At 36.0% G+C, this 20,881-nt stretch overlaps 1 protein-coding gene across 7 annotated transcripts in view; it reads left to right on the plus strand.

The window, feature by feature from the left end:
- Window positions 1-20,881, plus strand: part of WDPCP (WD repeat containing planar cell polarity effector) — a 379,254-nt gene that overhangs the window by 126,932 nt on the left and 231,441 nt on the right. For all 7 annotated transcript variants that reach the window (XR_011426040.1, XR_011426041.1, XM_070235381.1 and 4 more), the window contains 2 exons: window positions 966-1,157; window positions 13,435-14,044. Coding sequence is in view for 5 of the 7 variants with exons in the window: in XM_070235381.1 (XP_070091482.1) it covers window positions 966-1,157; window positions 13,435-14,044 (802 nt within the window). In the remaining 2 variants the exon portion in view is untranslated. The remainder of the gene's footprint in view (window positions 1-965; window positions 1,158-13,434; window positions 14,045-20,881) is intronic.

Genomic DNA, 20,881 nt, shown 5'->3' on the forward strand with positions numbered 1-20,881 from the left:
TGCAACGGGTTCTTAACACCCATTGCACTCTGGCATTATCGCATTACTGCCATCCTTTGTTGCCTTGCAGACAGGAATATGAAAGCAATCTGTCATGTAGTGAGACTGGCTCCAGAAGCATTTCTCTGATAAGAAGACCCCCTGCCCTTTGCTAGTGTCTGGTCCAGTAGGCTTAGCCATGCGCTTAATCCCCAGAAAGTGGTTCGATTATTGCTGACCAGCAATGGCAAGATAGTTTTTTTTTTCTTCCAAGCTATCAACCTTCCATTAATTCCTTAAGCAGAAATACGGTGCAATCTATATTTCCTTGGCATGTATCACCCAGATGGTGCCGTGCTTATGTTTTCAAATAACCATGTTCCAAAATAACATAGTTTGAATAATAAATTCTATAAATCCTTCCTAAGAAAGAGAAGCATAATTCTCAGAAGCTGCATAAACTTTTACGAATGATGCTGTGGCTTATCCTTTTAGGCAGAATATATGTGTGTATGTCTTATGTATTCTTTAAAGCAATATTTGCCTCAAGTTGTTTTTCCTTTTATTGTTGTCAGTCATTGTTAGCATGTTATGTCTTAAACAGTAGTCAGACACTCTTGGTCAGCAGTACTGAACTTGTCATTTAATACAGCTGGTCTTAAATCCTATGTGTAGGTCGATGCTGTCAAGCAACCATGACTGTACATTTTGGTATTGATTGGGATTGCTGCAACCAATTCCTCCCTAACTCACATTACTCCTTTTCCTTTCCTCTGCTAAAAATGGGGAGAATTTTGAACATATGTCTTTTTTATGTATGTGTCAAAAGAGTTTGGTAAATTCTGACACCTCCTTAAGCACATGTTTAACATGCATATTTACTTGCATTTATCTACATTTACAGATGCTTTCATTTTTGTAATACTGTGAGGATTTTGCATTTTAAAAAAGTGATTCTTGTATGCTTTTTTCTTTTTAACCATTAGATTTCCTATTATGAAATACCTGGCCCAGTAAACAGGACAACAGAGCGTCGTCTAGCTATCAATTGTGTTCAGGATATAGTTGTTTGCTGGTGGCCACTGGTCAGTGATGATGCTTGGCCTTGGGCCCCCATTTCTTCTGAGAAGAACAGAGCCAATCTCCTGCTCCTGGGTTATGCTCAAGGAAGACTGGAGGTAAATCTAAAGAAAATATATACATTTTATTGAAGAACAAATGAAATAGGATTATTAGTTTTCTATTCTGAAATAAATGCAAATACTTTTTGAAAACTATAATTTATTTTTCCAAATATTCAGAAAAAGAAATTATGTATGAAATGGGATCCTTAAAAGTATCACATTTAGAGGATGCAGACAATTCCAGGGCTGGCCTGAATAGCACAGTGATTAAGAGCACAGGCTCCTGGGTTCAGATTCTAGCTCTGCCACTGCCTAGCTCTTTGTCCTTGAGCAGGTTACTAACCTCTATGTGCTGTGGTTTCATTATTTGAAAAATAAAGTTAATGAAGATAAATGAGTTAATACATGCATTTAGAGCAATACCTACATACAGTAAGCTCTCAATCACTGATCACTGTTGTGATTCTTGCTATTATCATTATTAGTACTATCATTACTATTTGCTCATGATTTCATGCCTTTCAAAGCTGTGTTATCAATCACCTTCTTTAAACTTCAGTTAGTCAATTAATGAACACGTTAGTCAAGTGATTATTTTGTTCAAGACCCTGTGGTACTAAATCATGGCTGGGGCAAGAATTTGTAAGAAAGGCTACAGAGCAATGGATTTCTCAGTCTTGTATCCTACCTCAGACAGGAGCACCAAGAGGGTTAATCTAGGAGGTGAGGACAATATCTCACACTATTCCTAACAGTGTTTCTATTCATTATTGTGAACCTATGGGTATTTTCAGCTTGTACCAGTACTTTGAGTATGAAATTCTGTTTTTCTTCTTTATAACTTAAAAAGAAAAAGCACCCCCACCCCTCAGTTTTTTAGTTTTTGGCTGGGTAAATAGTATGTTCCTATATTTTCTCTAAATCTATTGTCTTTTAGATTTTAAAGTATTTCTCAGAATTAGTATTCTGTGACATAAGTCGTCCAAGTTTTCTCCATCCCTATCTACCTCTTCTGGCTTTATAAACTTTCAGGCTGTTTTTTTAAGACTGAAGAGTTCTTTTTAATTAATCAGTTAATTAACTAACCTTTTTCTGGAACTTTTCCAATTCTGTTGCAGTAACTAAAACCACTTGTAATGCTTTAGGTGTGGATTTTGTGAAGCTAAGGAAATGCTTTGTTCCTATTCACTTCCTGTTCATGCCCACCATTTTATTGATCTTGGATCCAGAAGCTAATTGATTGAAATACTTCTTCAAAATGACTTAATTTAATAAAGCTAATTATAATTCTATTAAATGTTCTATTTTATAATAAAAGTAAAAATAATTAAATCAACCTTTAGTTATACATTACATAAATTACCTTTATTTGAAATGAGTGTATTACATGAAATTATGACTGTTCTAAAAGGATATACATATGGTCTACATACCTCATCTCCCGGTGTCATCTAGATCATGGACTCTGGAGTTGGATAAACCCGGTTTGCCTGTTGATTGGACCATGTACTAACTAAAATCTAAGCTTCTTCCTGCTTTTAGCTAATTCTTGGCCTTGGGTAGATCACCTACCCTCTCTGACTTTAGTTTTCTAATTTTTAAAATGGTGGACTTAGACCATGTAGGTCACCTCCAGGTCCCTGACAGCTCTAAAAGTGCTCATCTAGAGCCAGCCCTGATGGCGTAGTGGTTAAAGTTTGGTGCTGTCACTGCTTTGATGGCTTGGGTTTACTTTCTGGTCACAGGACCACACCACCCATCTGTCAGTTGCCATGATGTGGCTGTGGCTCATGTAGAAGAACTAGAAGCACTTATAACTTTGATAGACAACCACGCACTGGGACTTTGGGGAGGAAAAAAGGAGAAAAAAAAAAAAGAGGAAGATTGGCCACAGATGTTAGCTCAGGGCAAATCCTTCCCTGCAAAAAAAAAAAAAAAGTACTCATCTGGATTCTGAAGCACAGATCTGATTTAGCCATTGCCTGCTCAAATACCTTCAGTAGATACTGAAAGTAAACTTAGCCTTGGCACTGAAAAGTCCACCCTAACTGGCCCTCGCCTACCTCCCCAATGTTATTTCCTTATACAAACCTATGCTCTAGCCACATGGTTTATTCACTGCCTCATTGTTTCTCACCCCCTGCCTATACACATTACTGGTATTTCTACCTGAAAGGCCCTTCCCTCTCTCTTTCCACATCATTCAACAACTATTGAGTATGACCATGGAGTGAGTACTGTATTTCATTCCTGGGGATATGACTACAGCAATATCCCTGCCTGCAGGGATCTTAGTGTCTACTAGTGAGAGACAAATATGAAAACATGTAGGTGCACTAAGTGTTAAATGGTGCGGTAGATAGATATGTGTAAGGTATAGTAGGAGCCAATGGGGAATGCTTGATTCTACTTAGAGAGATAGTAAGGGGAGAGCATTAATGAGGCTTCAGAATTTGCTCAAATATGAGATTGTTACACAATTTTACTTCCTTTTACTATCTTTTCTCACTTTCACATCAAGGTTGTACTAGGCTTATGGAGTGATTTGGTTAGCTTTTTCCTTTTCTCCTCTCTGAAACAGTACCAAAAGGAATTATCTGATACTTGAATGTTTGGTGAAACTACCCATAAAGCTACCTGAGTATGATGTCTTTCAAGGAAGGTAGATTTTTTATAGCTGATTCCATTTTTTAAGGGTTGTTTGTTTTTCAGGAATTCTATTTTTTCCTTGAATCGTTTTCCATAATTCGTATTTCTAGAAAATTATCCATTTTATGTAAGTATTTGAATAGATTTTCATAAAGTTGTATGTGACATTTGCACATGATTTTTAATTATTCATCACTGACTGCATAGTTAATGTTCCCTTTTTTGATCCTAATATATTAAAATATATAATTCATTTTTTAAGCAAGTAGTTTTTGTCTTGGATTTGGCCCTTTCAGTCATTCTATCAAAATTTTACTGTAGGAAAAATTTGTAAAGATTTCTTTTTCAGAACCTTATGTGAACTTCTATATGCAAAAGGTGAATGTCTTGGGGCCGGCCCGGTGGCGCAGCGGTTAAGTTCGCACGTTCCGCTTCTCGGCAGCCCGGGGTTCACTGGTTCAGATCTCGGGTGCGGACATGGCACTGCTTGGCAGCCATGCTGTGGTAGGCCTCCCGCGTATAAACTAGAGGAAGATGGGCATGGATGTTAGCTCAGAGCCAGGCTTCCTCAGCAAAAAGAGGAGGACTGGCAGTAGTTAGCTGAGGGCTAATCTTCCTCAAAAAAAACAAAAAACAACAACAACAACAAAAAAAAGGTGAATGTCTTTTGGAAGAAATATCTAGGGAAATAATTGCTTCTTTTTTTGTGTGTGAAGACGTAATCTTTAACTATGAATCATAGTACATTTTTTACAATATCATGAACTAAAACCACTAGTCTATAAAAGTGATATTCATACCTATGTCTTTAAGTTTTTTTTCACTAGTGACCAATGGACTTCTTGAACTAATCATCAGAATAAAAGATACAATATACTCTTAAACCCTAAAATTCAAACTAAAAAAGTAGCAGCCTCATAGAGAAGAAATTTAATCTTTGCATCTATTAAACTATAGAATTTTTTAAAAGCATTTCCCATCCAAGTTCAATCAGAAAAGATAATAAGCTTTTATTTGGACAGTGGCAAGATCCTGGAGTAGTGGTTCCCAGCCTTGGCAACACATTACAATCACCTGCAGAGCTTTTACAAAGGGGCCCACCCAGACCAGTTACATCAGGATCTCCAGAGAGGGAGGAGGCATCAGTATTCTTTTACAGGTTCCCTAGGTGATTCTCATGTGCATCCAAGTTGAGAACCACTGCTTTACAGCAAACTAAAAGAAAATTTTAAAGCCATCTTTTTTGCATAACAGACCATGGAAAGGATAAAGCCCACATACTGAACCAAATGAGAGTTGTAACAGTAGAGTCTAAGTAGAAAATTGGCTTACCAAGCAGCTAAAAAAAAGGAAAACAAAGGAAACATAGAAATAAGCTCTCTGTGACTGAATTATCTGTCTTTCAGAGAAGGAACTTTTTTTTATTTATTTTATGGATATTAGAAAACTGCTGGTCTAATTTCACACTGCAGAGCTCTAAACAACAGTACACATCTTAATTAGAAGCTTAGTGCAGAGTTATGTAATTTGGAAAAACAGTTCTTTTGAAAAATATACAATAGATAGTATGCAGAAAAAGAAAATTTTTATCAGTATATTCATTTAAAAATAGTTTTTAATGGTGTATGTGTGGATTGTCATATATAATGTGGTGTATGGATTTGATAATGCTTTCTGAATATGGTGGTAATTTCAAGATAAAATTACTCAGAGAAGGTCACCTGAATTTGTTTACCAAATTAATCAAAAACACAGAAGCAGAGCTATTAAACCTTAAACACTGTTGTCAGGGCTAGGGAAATATAACCTCACAAAGATAACTGTTTTCCCCATAAAAATTAAAACTGTATATGCAATGATTTAGAGGAATAGCAACTGATAGGAAATTAAAATGTGACCAACTTTTAATACAGTATAGTTTGATAAAAGAAGCATTCAGAGAGCATTATGAATGCATTCAGCTGAAAAGCCAAAATAAGTCAGAAATACCTCTTCCAGAGAAATGTATGGGCTGTGTTAACTTTCAACCAAATAACAAAGATTTTCTATTTTAGGGATGATGGTTTTTAAAAAAAATCTCCTCATTATAAAATACACATAAAGAAAACTACACAAAATAAATGTACAGTTTAATGAGCTATTACAAAGGAAACACCCCTGGAACCACACTGAGGTCAAGAAATAGAACTTTGCCAAGTATCCAGAAATACCACCACAATCTCAACCCCTTCCTGGTCCCCAAAAGTAACCTCCTATCATGACTTTTAATCACTATCTTGTATACCCATCTAGTTTTTTTTCACCTTAATGTGCATCCCCCAAAATTAAATCCATTTAAAACACTGTAATGTGTCTCTTAAATGTCTTTTACTCTACAAGTTCCCCCTCCATCTCCTCCTTTTCCTTAAAATTTATCTGTTGAAACTGCAGTGCCCCACTGTCTGGATTTTGTTGTTTGTATAACCATGGTGTGTTTGAACATGTTTCTTTGTCTTTTGAAAATTCTGCAAGTTAGTAGTGTTGGTAAGACTATGGGATGGTGTGTTCTTTTATTTTAAGGCACATAATGTCAGGCTCTCTCTCTCTCTTTTGGCTGTCTCTCTTTTTTGATGTTAGCAGCTATTGATGCTCAATGCCTAGATCCCTTATTCATTAGGGTTGCAAAATGGTGATATTCCAATTATGTTATTATTTTTTCATTTATTAATTGAGATACTTTTATAAAAAGTATCCATTCATCTCCTATTTGTTTTCACAGTGGGTGAATTCATATAGTATAATCAGGATAAATGTACCAGTTTTCAAGATAGCGAATTGATTCTCTATCACTCCCTGAAGGTAACTAATTAGTTTTTGTTTTTAAAATAGTATTATTAATTCATGGATTTAAACATATTTGATTTGGCTTTCATAAATTATAATTGTTGTTCTTTTGGAAGCTCAGATTGTCTTACCTTTGGCCAGTGGGAGTGTCTCCAAGTTCACTCCTCTTTTTGTCATGACCACAATAGTCTTGGGTAACTTCCCTCCTATCTGGTATGACAGTATGTTCCATGCTCCTCTTGTACATTTCCTGCCCCAGACCTGGAATTTGCCGTTTTTTCAATAAGCTCTGGTTTCTTTTAATGGAAAATGGTATTTTAACCCCAAGTTTTTGTTTTTGTTTTTTTTGTTTTTTGAGGAAGATTAGCCCTGAGCTAAATACTGCCAATCCTCCTCTTTTTGCTGAGGAAGCCTGGCCCTGAGCTAACATCCGTCCCCATCTTCCTCTACTTTATATGTGGGACGCCTACCCACAGCATGGCGTGCCAAGCAGTGCCATGTCCGCACCCGGGATCCCAACCAGCGAACCCTGGGCCATGGAGAAGCAGAACGTGTGCACTTACCCGCTGCGCCACTGGGCCAGCCCCTAAGCTCAAGTCTGAGAGCTAGGGATATTGTGATGTTGTTACTGGGTTGGTTGTTGTTTCTAGATTTCTTTAGTAGAGAGAGCTAGTGATTTTATGTATATAAGTACTCAGAGTGAGTTCATATTGATACTTCTAACTCCAGTTCAGTATTACAGGATTTTTAATTTAACCTCTTTTTTTTTTTTTATTATTGTTACATCTGTATCTCCTCTCTTCCATACCAAAAATCCTAGTTTGCAGGGACACAGGGGATGAATTATAATATCCCATAATTACTTGTTTACTTTATGTTAAAGTACACACCTAACAGTCTCAGAATAATCATACCAGTACTACCACCACTAATATAAATTACTGAGAACATTCAAAAACGTTTTCCCTAAGTTTTTTTCATTTCTCCTCCTTCCATTTTTAAACAGTTGCAGTTTACACACGTTATTGGAGCATATATTCATTACATACAGTGTTCTCTCTCTTTTAATCCTCATCTAATCCATGAGTGTTTGATTTTGCTGTTTAGTTGAACTGTCTCTTTCATGTGGGGATTTAGAGAGATTCAAAAACTACAGTGCTACCAGTGCCACTATGTCAGAATCAGGGATGCCATATTCATGGTCATGATAACACTTTTAGTTTGAATGAACTTTCTGTGAAAGGTTTAAGGCCTGCGTTTATATTCGTGTATTTGCACGTGGATGTCCAGTTGTTCCAGCACTATTTGTTGAAAAGACTATCCTTTCTCTGCTGAATCACCTTTACTCCTTTGTCAGATAAAGTCAGCTGATCTGGGGTCTGGGTCTATTTCTGGGCTCTCTATTCTGTTCCATTGATCTATTTGTCTTTTCTTTCATGAAATAACTTTTTTATATATTGTATTGACTGTTATAATGAATATTTCTGTGGCTTGGAGGATTTTATTAATATAAACATATAAGTTGGTAACTTTCACATACCAAAAAATATGGATAAGGGAGTGTTTATACTTTCTAGTAGATACGTCCATTTTTCTAAGCTTATAACACATTTATATATTTATTTTGTATACAAATGTCATTTCATTGAAAGCTTTTAAAAATAAGAGGTGTATCCATTTGAATGCAATTATTACTATTTTGTTTTTAGTTGATATATTTAGATGAGTAAAGATGCGAAACAAGAGGAAACTCTCATTTACTGCTTATGGGACAGTAGTAAAAATTAGTAAATCACTATGGAGAGCAGATTAGAAACAGCTAATGTGATTGAAGTTGTGAGTCCCCTCCACTATGAAAAACTGGCACTCATGCACCAGGAGACACATACTGTCATGTTTGTAGCAGCATTGTTTGTAATAGCAAAAAAATTAGAACAATTTAAAAGTCCACTAACAGGAGAATGAAAACATATTTTGTGGTGTATTCAGAGGGTAAAATGCTGTACAGAAGTTGAAATGAAGGAGCTAGAGCTATATGATTAAATCCCAAAAGAATAAGTTGAACAAAAAGGAATTACAGTATGATCCAGTATAAGAACATTTATATAAAATTTTAAAACATTCAAAACAATGGTATGTGTTGTTCAGGGTTGGTCTACATTGAGATAAAATAATATGCATAGACTTAAATGTTTTTCTTATTCTAATAATATTGGTTATCTTTAAAAATCACATAATTATGAATTTAAATAAATTTAAAATCATGAAATTGAATATGAACTTTGTATGTCATATTTAAAATGTATTCAGCCAATAGTGTTTATTGAACCATTACCATATGCCAAGCACAGTGCCAAATATCATAAATAAATGAAATCAGTTTAATGTTAACTTCCAAGCCACATCGTTTCTATGTTTAAAATTGTCTTCCACATTTATAGTTTGCAACTATTTAAGTGTTAGCCATGAATTCTAAATAAACAAGTTTTGATTTTATTTAGGATCATCTCTCTCATTCTTTTTAATCTGCTATCCATGCCAAAGAATCCAGTACTTTCTCTTCAGGAACCACAATAATAGCCACTATTTATTGAGGGCTCCTCTGTCCCCTGCATATTAGATACAGTATTTGTAATTCATATGGCAATCCTGCAACACAGGTGAATAAATCCTCATTTTACAGATAAGAAAAGTACAGTTCCAAAAGATTAACTTGCCCAAGATCCCAGAGCTCTCTATCGCCAGAATAAGGAGTCAGACCCTGGTATGTGCTGCTGCTGTGCAGTGTTGCTTGTGGCTGTTGTATAGTCAGGTCCAAGTTGGAATTCTGAACCTAACTATGTCAAATACTTTTAAGCATAAGTATTTTGGATTTTGATGCTAATGTCATCTCATTATATTTTAAGAGTCATATAAACTTAACCCTGTTCATAACATAATATTACTTTCAAAAGATTCCATACATCATAGAAGAAACTTAAAGTTTTGTTTTCTATCTTCTTCTGCAGAAACAGATGCAAAAACTAGCAATAATGTTTTGTGTTTGTATAATTTATATTGTGAGGAAATAGTTTAGTTTTTATTTGGTTCATTTTTAGGGATATTTTTACATTTACATTTACAAAGTATACTATTTATTTTCAATACAGCACAATTCAATCCAAGAATGAAGCATCTTTAAAAGAAGTCAGCTTGTTAAGAACCTTGCCTTCCAAATGTCCTGAGTCATTCAAAGCGGGGTTGCCTATATTATTCACTTGACAAAAGTGGCACAGGCTTCTTTCTTTCTCACCCCAAGATTAACAGGCTCCACTGTCATTTGCATCATTTGTCTCTTCAGTCCCTTTACCTTTTTTTCACTCTTCTCCTCTCTGTGGGATCACTCCCCAACACTTAAGGTTCCTAATGCCCTGTGGTTCTTCTCATTCCTTCCTCTGATCACATAGAGGAAGAGCTTGTACATTCGTGTAAACTTATTAATTACTTGTGTGTATGAGGCAGTGTATCTTGCAGAGATCTTGGTTTTTTTAGAGTCAAACAGACCTGGATTCAAACTGCAGCTCTATCACTTATTAACTTTTGGACCAAGGGCAATTTATACCATCTCTCTGACCCTCATTTTCCTTACCTCTAGAATGTAGATTGTAATACCTAACTTTAGAGTATTGAAAAGGTTAAATAAAACAATGTATGAAAAGTGATTAGCCCAGGACCTTATTTTCTTGCTGCTGCTTATTATTGGTGGAGTTACTCTTTACTGAAATTTATGCACACTTAAGTGTTTTTTAATCTTTAAACTTTTATAGTATCTTCCCCCCCCCCCCAAATCCCCCCAGTACAAAGTTGTATATTTTAGTTGTGGGTCCTTCTCGCTGTGACATGTGGGACGCTGCCTCAGCAAGGCCTGATGAGCGGTACCATGTCCGTGCCCAGGATCCGAACTGGCGAAACCCTGGGCTGCAGAAGCGGAGTGCGCCAACACAACCACTCAGCCATGGGGCCAGCCCCTTATGGTATCTTTAATTATGCCATGCAAGACATTTTCCTCCCTTAAATGAATTTCAGCCATTTAGCTGGGAAGACAGCTACTAGATAGCTAACAGTAAAATAGATGAGACAGTTTATTTTTTTAAGTGTACAGTGAAAATAAGTACATATGACCAAATATCAAAAGTAAATAAAAGGTCAAATGTCACAAGAGTGTCATTGGCCAAGTTGGGGTTGGGAAGGGGGTATGGAGATGAGATCGAAGGAAGGATGCCGTTCAGCTGGAAGGAATCCAGAAACTGGGATAGCATTTGGTCTAGTTCTTCAAGGGTAAGTACGGTTGGTAGGAAAAACTGAGTCTATTTGGGTGAAGAGTGTGGATTTCAGGCAAAGGACATCAGTGAAGTTGTTAAAAGATAAAGTGAGGCATATTAAAAATTTTAAGAGTGAGTTTGAGCAAAAATCTATTCCAGTTGGGCAGTGCCAAACTGGAAGTGGTTAGGAGCACTAGGCCAACAGGAGCCAGGGGAAAGACTTATATAGAGAAAGTGCAGAAACAAAGAAAGAAAATTATTTGATTGGCTATAGCTTAAAGCCTGGTTGGCTGTTTGTGATTGGTTATCCTTAGTGTTTTGATTTTGTAAATTTGAGGCATTTACAGGCATAGATTTTGGTTTGCTTATGTAGGCTCCCAAAGCATTAGAGCTCTATCAGTCTAATGGCCTCCTTGTTTAATTAATGTAACAAGTTATAGAGCTGGGAAAATGGCACCACAGGGTTTAGTTTGAACTCAGAATAGAGTAATGAAGGGAGACTGCAGGATATAACACTAGATTTTGCAAGTCAGATCATGTTCCTCCTTTGCTTATGGCTTCTCATCTCATTTAGATAAAAAGCCAAAGTCCCTACAGTGGACTACAAGCTACTACATAATCTGTTCCCTTCCCCCAATTCCTACTACTTTCTTCCTCCCTCTCCTCTAGCCTTGTTGGTCTCTGCTGTTCCTTGACCAGGCCAAGAGCGCCACCTCAGGCTGTTTGTTTCCTCTGCCTGGAGCTCTCTTCTCCCAGACAGCTGCATGGCTCACCCTTCACTTCTTCCCATCACCTTTATCAGAGAGGCGTGTCCTCATGTCTCTATTGCCCCCTACACACTCCTGCCACTCCCCATTCCCCTTACTTTGCTTTACTTTTCTTCATAGTACTTAGGAAGTACATAAATAGGATCATTAATATCCTATGTGTATGTTTGCTTGTGAATTGTTGCCTTACCTTCAGCCATTAGAGTGTATGTTCTCTGAGGGTGAGCACTTACTGCTGTCTCCCTAGGACCCAAGACCAATGCCTGGCAATTATAGCTCATACTCAAATATTTATTAGACAATAAAGGAAAAAAAGCAGGAAAGAGAGTGTGAGGGAGGGAAGGAGTTGGATATGGGTCCTACAGGGTTTTGCATTCCAGGCAGAAGAATAAAAATTTAATTCATTAGTCAGTAAGTAGCCAATGAAGGGTTTGAACATGGGAGTATGAGAAAAACATTTAGTTTAGGAGATTAGTTTGATCGTGACGTATAGGATGGATTTTTAAAACAATTCACATCACCCCCCATCACCTCTCCAAGCCAGCACTATGTAACATAGCTGTAAATATGTGTGTGTGTTATATCATTCTTTCTTTCTGTTGGTCATTTGTCAATTTAACAACCCTACAGATCCTTTCTGATAGCTGTATGTGCTTTTTTAAAAAAAATAACTTTTAATTTTGAAATAGTTCGACTTTCAAAAAACTGCTAAAATAATTGCTAAAATTTCTAAAAATGATTTCCTTTCCTGTACTTTCCCCCCAGTTTGCCCCAGTGATAACATCTTACATTACCACAGTACATTGTCAAATCCTAGAAAATGATCACAGAACGAAATTCTTAACTCAGATATAGGCCTTAGTTGGATTTCATCAGATTTTACATGCAATTTGTGTGTGTGTGTAGTTCTATGAAATATTATCATATGTGTGGAAATGTGTTTTTTAATGTTCTACACCTGATTTTGAAGTTTTTGACAAAGTGTTAGAAAATACCCTCTTTAATACCACTCTCCAGGTTCTTGGTCTCTGACATTTACATATGAATAAAACGAAGGGCCTATTGTTTTATTTCTTTTTTCTTCTGCCTAGATGTTTCTTGTAGCCTTTCCTTTTTATACCAAAGATGCTTTTAAAATTTTACTTCATCAGTATTGACAAGTCATATACTTACTAGGTCTTAATTGTTTTATTTTAAAACCGGTGCGTTATATTATTCTTTCTTTCTGTTGGTCATTTGTCAACTTAACAACCCTACATATCCTTTCTGATAGTAAAATATTTCTACAAAACCGTTAACAGAGTTCTAAAGTTTGTTCCTTTGCCTATCCTGCCCTACTAATTAGAAATTTATTTCTGGTCAGTAATTTATCCATAATTTCAGAATTGAGGAGGAGATTAGCTAAATTGTTTAAAGTACTTTATTCATCCTGTTAAAAATCAAACTTCTGACTTTTTAGATAGTCTGCTAATCATATTATTTTACTAAAAGCCCACCTTATTAGTTTTTATAAATTGTGAGACAAATTTGTCTTATTTACAGACTTTGTGAAACAAAATGTTAAAGTTAAAATCTTATAGTTTAATCTCTGCAGCTGTGCTATATATATTTATATATGTATTCTATGTGAGATTTATATACACCACACATACATATACACATACATACTTATATGTTGTTGATGTTTAAGGTGATAACAACAACAGGATGCTGGATTAATATGCAGGCCTATGTGTGACAACTGAAGAAAAACCAAGGTCTATGTGAACACACTTGATACATTTCTTACAGGTTCTGAGTTCTGTCCGCACAGAATGGGATCCACTGGATGTTCGCTTTGGCACCAAACAGCCTTATCAGGTGTTGACAGTGGAGCGCTCCATCAGTGTAGACAAAGAGCCCATGGCTGACAGCTGCATCTATGAATATGTTCGGAATAAAATCCATTGTGTATCAGTCACCAGAATACCACTAAGATCAAAGGCCATTAGCTGCTGCAGGAATGTTACTGAAGACAAACTGATTCTGGGCTGTGAAGATTCTTCACTAATTCTTTATGAAACTCACCGTAGAGTGACTCTCTTAGCCCAGGCTGAACTTTTGCCTTCATTAATATGCTGCCACCCAACTGGCTCCATTCTGCTAGTTGGCAGCAACCAAGGGGAGCTGCAAATTTTTGATATGGCTCTGTCCCCTATTAACATCCAGCTTTTGGCTGAAGACCGCTCACCCAGGGAGACTCTGCAATTCAATAAATTCTTTGATGTTTCCAGTGGTCTTGTTCAAATGCAGTGGATAGCTCCTCAGGTTGTTTCTCAGAAGCCTGACAGTGGGGACATCTATGATCTCCTCTTCCTCAGGTTTGACAGAGGACCTTTGGGTGTACTTCTCTTTAAACTTGGTAAGTCAAGGAAATTGGTGAGTAAGTAAATTAAAGTGTTTATGATGGTGACATCATAATTAAGATAATAAAACTATTGTCGGAATGTAGATTTTCTGTTTGTCATCCCCTAAATATGCTTGCCTTTCAAACATTTCATATAGTTTCCTTAAGAAAGCTTTGTGGATGATTTTTTAAATGTCAAGGAAGATTAGATATTGAAGAATTTGGAAATTACACTAATTATCCTTTGTGATGAATAAAAAGCCTGAACTTTTCACATTTGAGACTTTCCAAAGTAAACCGTCTACTAAAAAAACTCCTTAAGAAATTTTAAAAGTATTTTTATATCCATTAATAAAATTCTGTATTGTAAGAATGTAATACTTTTTTAATTAAAATTATTTTAGGGGCCAGCCCAGTGGCACAGTGGTTAAGTTCACGCATTCTGCTTTGGTGGCTCAGGGTTCGCTGGTTTGGATCCTGGGTGCGGACCTATGCACACTGCTTGTCAAGCCATGCTGTGGCAGACGTCTCGCGTACAATAGAGGAAGATGGGCACAGATGTTAGCTCACGGCCCGTCTTTGTCAGCAAAAAGAGGAGGATTGGTGGCAGATGTTAGCTCAGGGCTAATCTTCCTCAAAAAAAAAAATAGAATAATTTTAGATTATAGGTGTCCATTGCTTCCCAGATTGGAATAGTGTAAAACAAGTATTTTAAAAGAAGGGAAAGCAAATGTTTAGTTAGAATTTGCTAAAGATATATGTATAACTTCTTTTGTTTCCCTTTTAGATAAAAATTTTCAAAAGCGTTTATCAACAGTATGAAAAATATATATTAACGTAGCCCATTTCAAAAAGGAAACTTTAAAACAAAATTTTATTATGATTTATTTTTTTGTAGTTTTTCATTACTAGCTATGCCCTGAAATATATAGTATTCTTTAAGTAGTTTTGTATAATTTAACATTCTTGAGAAAACCTCACTTACATTTAAAAAAACAGATTTTAGTTAATGCACATTACTGCTACTTGAAAACATAGAAAAATAAATACATTTTTAAAACTTCTTACAGGAAGTTTTGGCTCTGTGGTATAAAGTTAAGTTTTTAAAGACGTAGTGTTTGTTAAATAACTGTCGGTTTACTTAATTTTTTTATGGATCTACTTGCCTCTGAAATGGAACACATGAAATAAATCCAGTGAAAATGACTTGATTAACCTGAAAGATATGATGGATATAATGCAAGGGTTATTTTCTTTCTCCATCATAAAAATGCAACTAAGTCTATTCATAATGTTAATATTGTCCAAGAAAAAAAGTTTGGAATCTCATTTGTTATGAGATAATCTAGTTCTACTTTGCCGGACTACATGTTTAACAGTTGTATGTCTCCATACGCAACACTCAGTAAAGTGGATGTTAGATGTTTTGCATATCTGTTAAAACACACATGCACACACACACATCCTCCCTATAAATTACCCACTTACCTGTCAAACAGAAGGCTGTCTGCCCACGTATACCTAGCTTTTCTTCAGCCTTCCCTTGTGGGCCTATTCACAACAGCTTTGCAAAAAGCACAGCTTTCTCTTCCTATCTCTAGCACATTTGCCTTCTTACTAAAGTAAACAGGCTCTCAGTGTAGGGATTTATAGGGCTTCCTGCTAATTGCCAGCTTGTAAACTTAATTGGACTGTCTCCCTGGGCACTGTTCCTAAATCAATTAGGCAATGAGTTGGCTGTCACCTCTTTTTCCCAAGAAGGTCTCTTGGAAGAGAATTATCCAATAGAAGTCAAGCTTTCAAATGAAAAGGTGATAACTTCTGCAACTGACATTTATCATTTAAATTTTATTTTTAATATGACTCAAGTTTTATAGGATAGGGAAATTTTACAGTCTTACAGGCTCTTTAAAAGATCTAAATAGGAAGTTTCCCAGAATTTCTTAAATGTATTATAAGATTAATGTTTATTATAGGTTATTTATTTTTCTTAGGAAGAGTATATTCCTTGAAACAGCAGATTCCAACTAACAGATCTTTGTTTTTTGTTTTTTTTTTTTTAAAGAAAACCCTGTTTAAAGAACAGATTTTTCTTAGGATCTGCTACTAAATACATCCAAAAATTTTAATATACTTCTTGAATTAACACAGTGCTGATTCTGGGCATCCATGTGGAATTTTCATGTATAATTCAAGTTACTGCATATATAAACAGGTAGTTGCATGTGCAGTTTCCTCACTAGGGAGCATTTATGAGGATTTTTTTCATATGCTTGTTATGCAAGTCTGGAAAATTTGACATGAAAGGTGTAGCTTATAATTTAAGAAGCTGAGATAGATCATAGTTTAAAATAGAGTGCTGTCATATGTAAACGTGGCAGTGGCTGGTGCCAATATGCTAAGAGTTTTGGAGTCTGATTCTTAGAATAGGTCAGTTAGTGTAATGTTGAAGGAAAACTCTGCTCCAAGGCTAGAACTTCTGTTCTAAATTCTTATAATCATCGCACAAATGGATTGGGGATTAAAAGGCCATCACCGCTGTTATTAGAAGAATGGCAAGAACATGTCTTCCTCAGGAGGGAGCTAGCATTGTCATCTTCCCACATGGAAGCCAAGAGGTACTGTTTTATATAAGGCAGTATATAATCAGAATTTCTTTACCTGATGGTCATTAGCCCATATTTCCACATATAGGGACTGAGATTAATTTTAAAAAGAGGAGTCCCTAATTATACTACTGAGATATTAAAGCTTTTCCATTCTTATCAGTACCTTTTCCAACCTTCACTGCTGTCTTTAAACTCACATTATCAGCTCCCTGCACCTTCATCAGAGAATCTCACCTTTAAATTGGCACTTCATTAAGTTTATCTTCTCCTCACCACCCATCTTCCCACCCACCCACCTGACCAACTAACCACTTATCCACATGGACATAAATCTTTCCTTCTCAATTCAATGGAAAAGGAGCCCTTCCTCTTGTCCAAGACTAGTTCCACCACTAGTTCCACTCTGGACCCCACAACATTCCCTTTGACGCCTTTACTTTGTTGTCACTCCCCCCATGAATCTTGCTACATCAGCAGATAATAGGCTCAAGCCACATCATAAAACAAACAAACAGCCCTCCTTAAAATTGTTTTCCCTCTGTTATTTATCAAATATTCACCCTCGTTTCATAGTCAAATTCATTGAAATAGTGAGCATGACTTTCTTTGTTCTTCACTTCCCATTCACTCCTCAGAGCACCATGTTCTGGCTCATGTCTTCAGTGTTCTCCTGGAACTGCTCTTGGAAAGGTCACCAGTGACTTCCTACTTGATATATATATTTCTCTTATGTTACTTGATGACTTTTCAGCATTTGATAGTTGCTGACCACTTCTGCCGTCATAGATCTCTCATTGCTCTTGCCTTCTATGACCCCAGATGCAACTTTTCATCACTTTTTTAATGTTCTTCTGCTTACTCATGAAAATGTTGAGGCTCTCTAAGACTCCATATTTACCCCTCCTACCATTTTACACAGATTGAGTTTATTTTATTTTATTTTTTTCTCCTCAAAGCCCCAGTACGTAGTTGTATATCCTAATTATATGTCATTCTAGCTCTTCCATGTGGGATGCCACCACAGCATGGCTTGATGAGCGGTGTGTAGGTCCAGGCCCAGGATGCGAACCGGAGCACCCTGGGCCAGCAAAGCAGAGCACACGAACTTAAACCACTCGGCCACAGGGCCTGTGCCAGATTGAGTTTATTTTTAATTTCACTATCCCATCTCTGACTTAGCACCCCACCACTCGTGACTCACATCCACCTGGCTTACTGGATATCTCCCCTTGGATGTTCACAGATGCCTCAGACTCATAATGTACAGACATGAAGTCATTGTCTTTCTTCCCAAACCTGCTTCTCTTGTGTTTTCCATTTTGGTGGATGGTGCAGTTATTCAGATGGAATCCCAAGTCAGAAGTCATCTTAGAATCCTCCCTGACCCCTGTTGCCATATTCAATCAGTGACCAAATCCCATCAATTCTGCCTTCTAAATACTGTCAAAACACCTCAATTTATTCAGCCTTGCTGTCACTACCTTAATCTAGACCCTCCCTATTTTACCATGATCAAGTAATGGGCCTCTGTCTGTAATCTTCTGCCTTCCAATCTTCCCATCCCACCCCCCAATTATTCCCCTGAACTGCCACCAGAGTAATCTAACAATGCAGAATTGGTCATGGATTCTCCAGCCGGAAGTCCTTCAGTGGTTAATAAGCCCTTGTCTGCTTCTCAGGCTTCAACTCCCCAGCTGTGGTGCATTAGTGTAGCTCCTCAATCGTGGCATGTGCTTTCACACTACCTCCTTCCCATGGTGGTGTTGATAGTATTCCATCTACCTGGAGTGCCCCCACAATGCTCTCACAGAGCCTACAAAGTTAGGAAAAGATTCAATGTTCAAGTGATAATATTATACTAGAAATGATTAAAGCTATCTTCTTCTCTCTCATAGGACTTTGAAAATCACAGGCAACATGTTTGTGTGCATGTGTGACTGTCATTCTGTCTAAAAAACAAGTAGTATGATTTTTTTCCTAGAACTTCTGTAAGGAGTATGTTTTCTTCAAAAGATTTATTTTGAACGAGTTATTTAAATATTATACATTACCCAGGTGGTAACTGGTGGTAATTTATTGCTGGAAAGAAGTATCAGATACTCTATTAGATGCCTAGTCATCTTAAAATTGGATCTCATATCATTTGAAATGGATTGCTATTCCTGACAGCATTCTGCTTTCTTCAAACTAGAGTGATGATAAATTTTTAAATCAAATTTATTGAGGTATAATTTATATAAAATAAAATACACCCATTTTAAATGTACAGTTCAATGAATTTTGACACCTTTATATCCTCATGATTGCCACCACAATCAAGATATAGACATTTCTATCGCCCTTCAAAATTCTCTCAACTCTTTTGCTCCCTCAAAGCTAAAGAGCATTGATCTGCTTTCTATCATTACAGATTGGATTTGCTTTTTCTAGAATTTCATAGAAATGGACTCATAAAATAGGTACTCTTTTTGTGTCTTGCTGCTTTCACTCAGCATTAATCTGTGAGAATCTTCCATATTGGTGTGTATATCTGTAAATTTTCCTTTATATTACTGAGTAGTATTCCATTATATAGATAAACCACAACTTGAATATCTTTTTGCATGTTGAGGACATTTGGGATGTTTCTAGATTTAAGGTAAAATCACTAAAAATGCTATGTACTTTCATGTACAAGTCTTTGTATGGACATATATTTTAATTTCTATTGGGAAAAACCTAGGAGTAGAATGGCTGAGCCATATGCTAAGTGTAGGTTTAATTTAAGAAGAAACTGACTATTTTGGAGTTCCAGTTGCTCCACATTCTCACTAATACTTGGTATTAATGGTCTTTTTAATTTTAACCATTCTAGTGGGTGTCTAGTGTGTTAATTTGCATTTCCCTGATGTCTGTTGGAGTTGAGCATCTTTTAATGTGTTTATTTGTCATATATCTTCTCTGATGAAGTATATCAAGTCTTTTGTCCAAGTTTAATTGGATTGTTTATTTATTATTGAGTTGTAAGAGGTTTTATATATTCTGAATACAAATCCTTTGTAAGATACTAGTATTTTGAATATTTTTTTTGGTCTTTAGTTTACCTTTTCATTTTCTTAACAGTGTGTTTTGGGTAGCAGAAGTTTTAATTTTAATGAACTCCAATTCTTAAATTTCTTTATGACTTGTGCTTTTTCTGTCCTATCTAAGAAATCTTTGTCTAATCCTTTCTTCTAGCAGTTTTATGGTTTTTAGCTCTTAAAGTTAGGTTTATGGTCTATTTCAAGTTATTTCTTTTTGCATATGGTGTGAAGTATGAGTTGAAATTAATATTTTAACATGAATATTCAATTGTTCCAGCACGAGTTGTTGGAAAGAATATCCTTTCTCCATTGAGTCACCTTGACCCTGTGTGTGTGTGTCTATGAGTAGACCTCTTCTCTTCCACTGATCAATATGTCTATACTTAAGTGAGTAGCACACTCTTAATTACTGTGATTTCATAGTAAGTGTCAAAATCAGATACTGTTAGTCTTCCAACTTTGTTTTTCTTTTTCAAAATTGTTTTGGCTATTCTAGATCCTTTGAATTTCTATATAAATTTTAAAACTGATTTGTCAGTTTCTACAAAAACACCTGATGAGATTTTGATTGGGATTATGTTGAATCTACAGATCAATTTGGGTTAGAAAGACAGTTTCACAATATTGAGTCTCCTGATCTATGAACACAGTATCTCTCCCCATTTATTCAGGTTTTCTTTAATTTCCTCTCAGTAGTATTTTATAGTTTTAAGTGTAAAGAACTTGTACATATTTTGTTCATGTTTTTGGATGCTATTGTAAATGGTATTTTTAATTATAATTCTTAATTGTTCATTGGGGTTATATAGAAATAAAATTTTAAAATATTGACCATGTCTCCTGCAACCCTGTTAAATTCATTTCTTAGTTGTAGTAACTTTCTTTGTATATTCCTTAAGGTTTTCTACATAGATGACTATGACAACTGCAATTAAAAAGTTTTACATCTTCGTATCCAACTTATATCCCTTTTATTTTTTTTCTTCCCTTACTATACTAGCTAGGACCTTCAGTACAATATTTAATAGAAGTGGCAAGAGAGGACATCCATGCTTTGTTTCTGATCTTCGGTGGAAAGCATTTAGTCTTTCATTATAGGTATGATGTTATTAAGTTGAGGAAGTCCCCTTCTATTCCTAGTCTGCTGAGATATGTTATCTTGAGTGGACGTTGCATTTTTT

This window comes from Equus caballus, chromosome 15 (genome assembly GCF_041296265.1).
Source record: "Equus caballus isolate H_3958 breed thoroughbred chromosome 15, TB-T2T, whole genome shotgun sequence".
In the NCBI taxonomy this organism is placed as follows: Eukaryota; Metazoa; Chordata; class Mammalia; order Perissodactyla; family Equidae; genus Equus; species Equus caballus.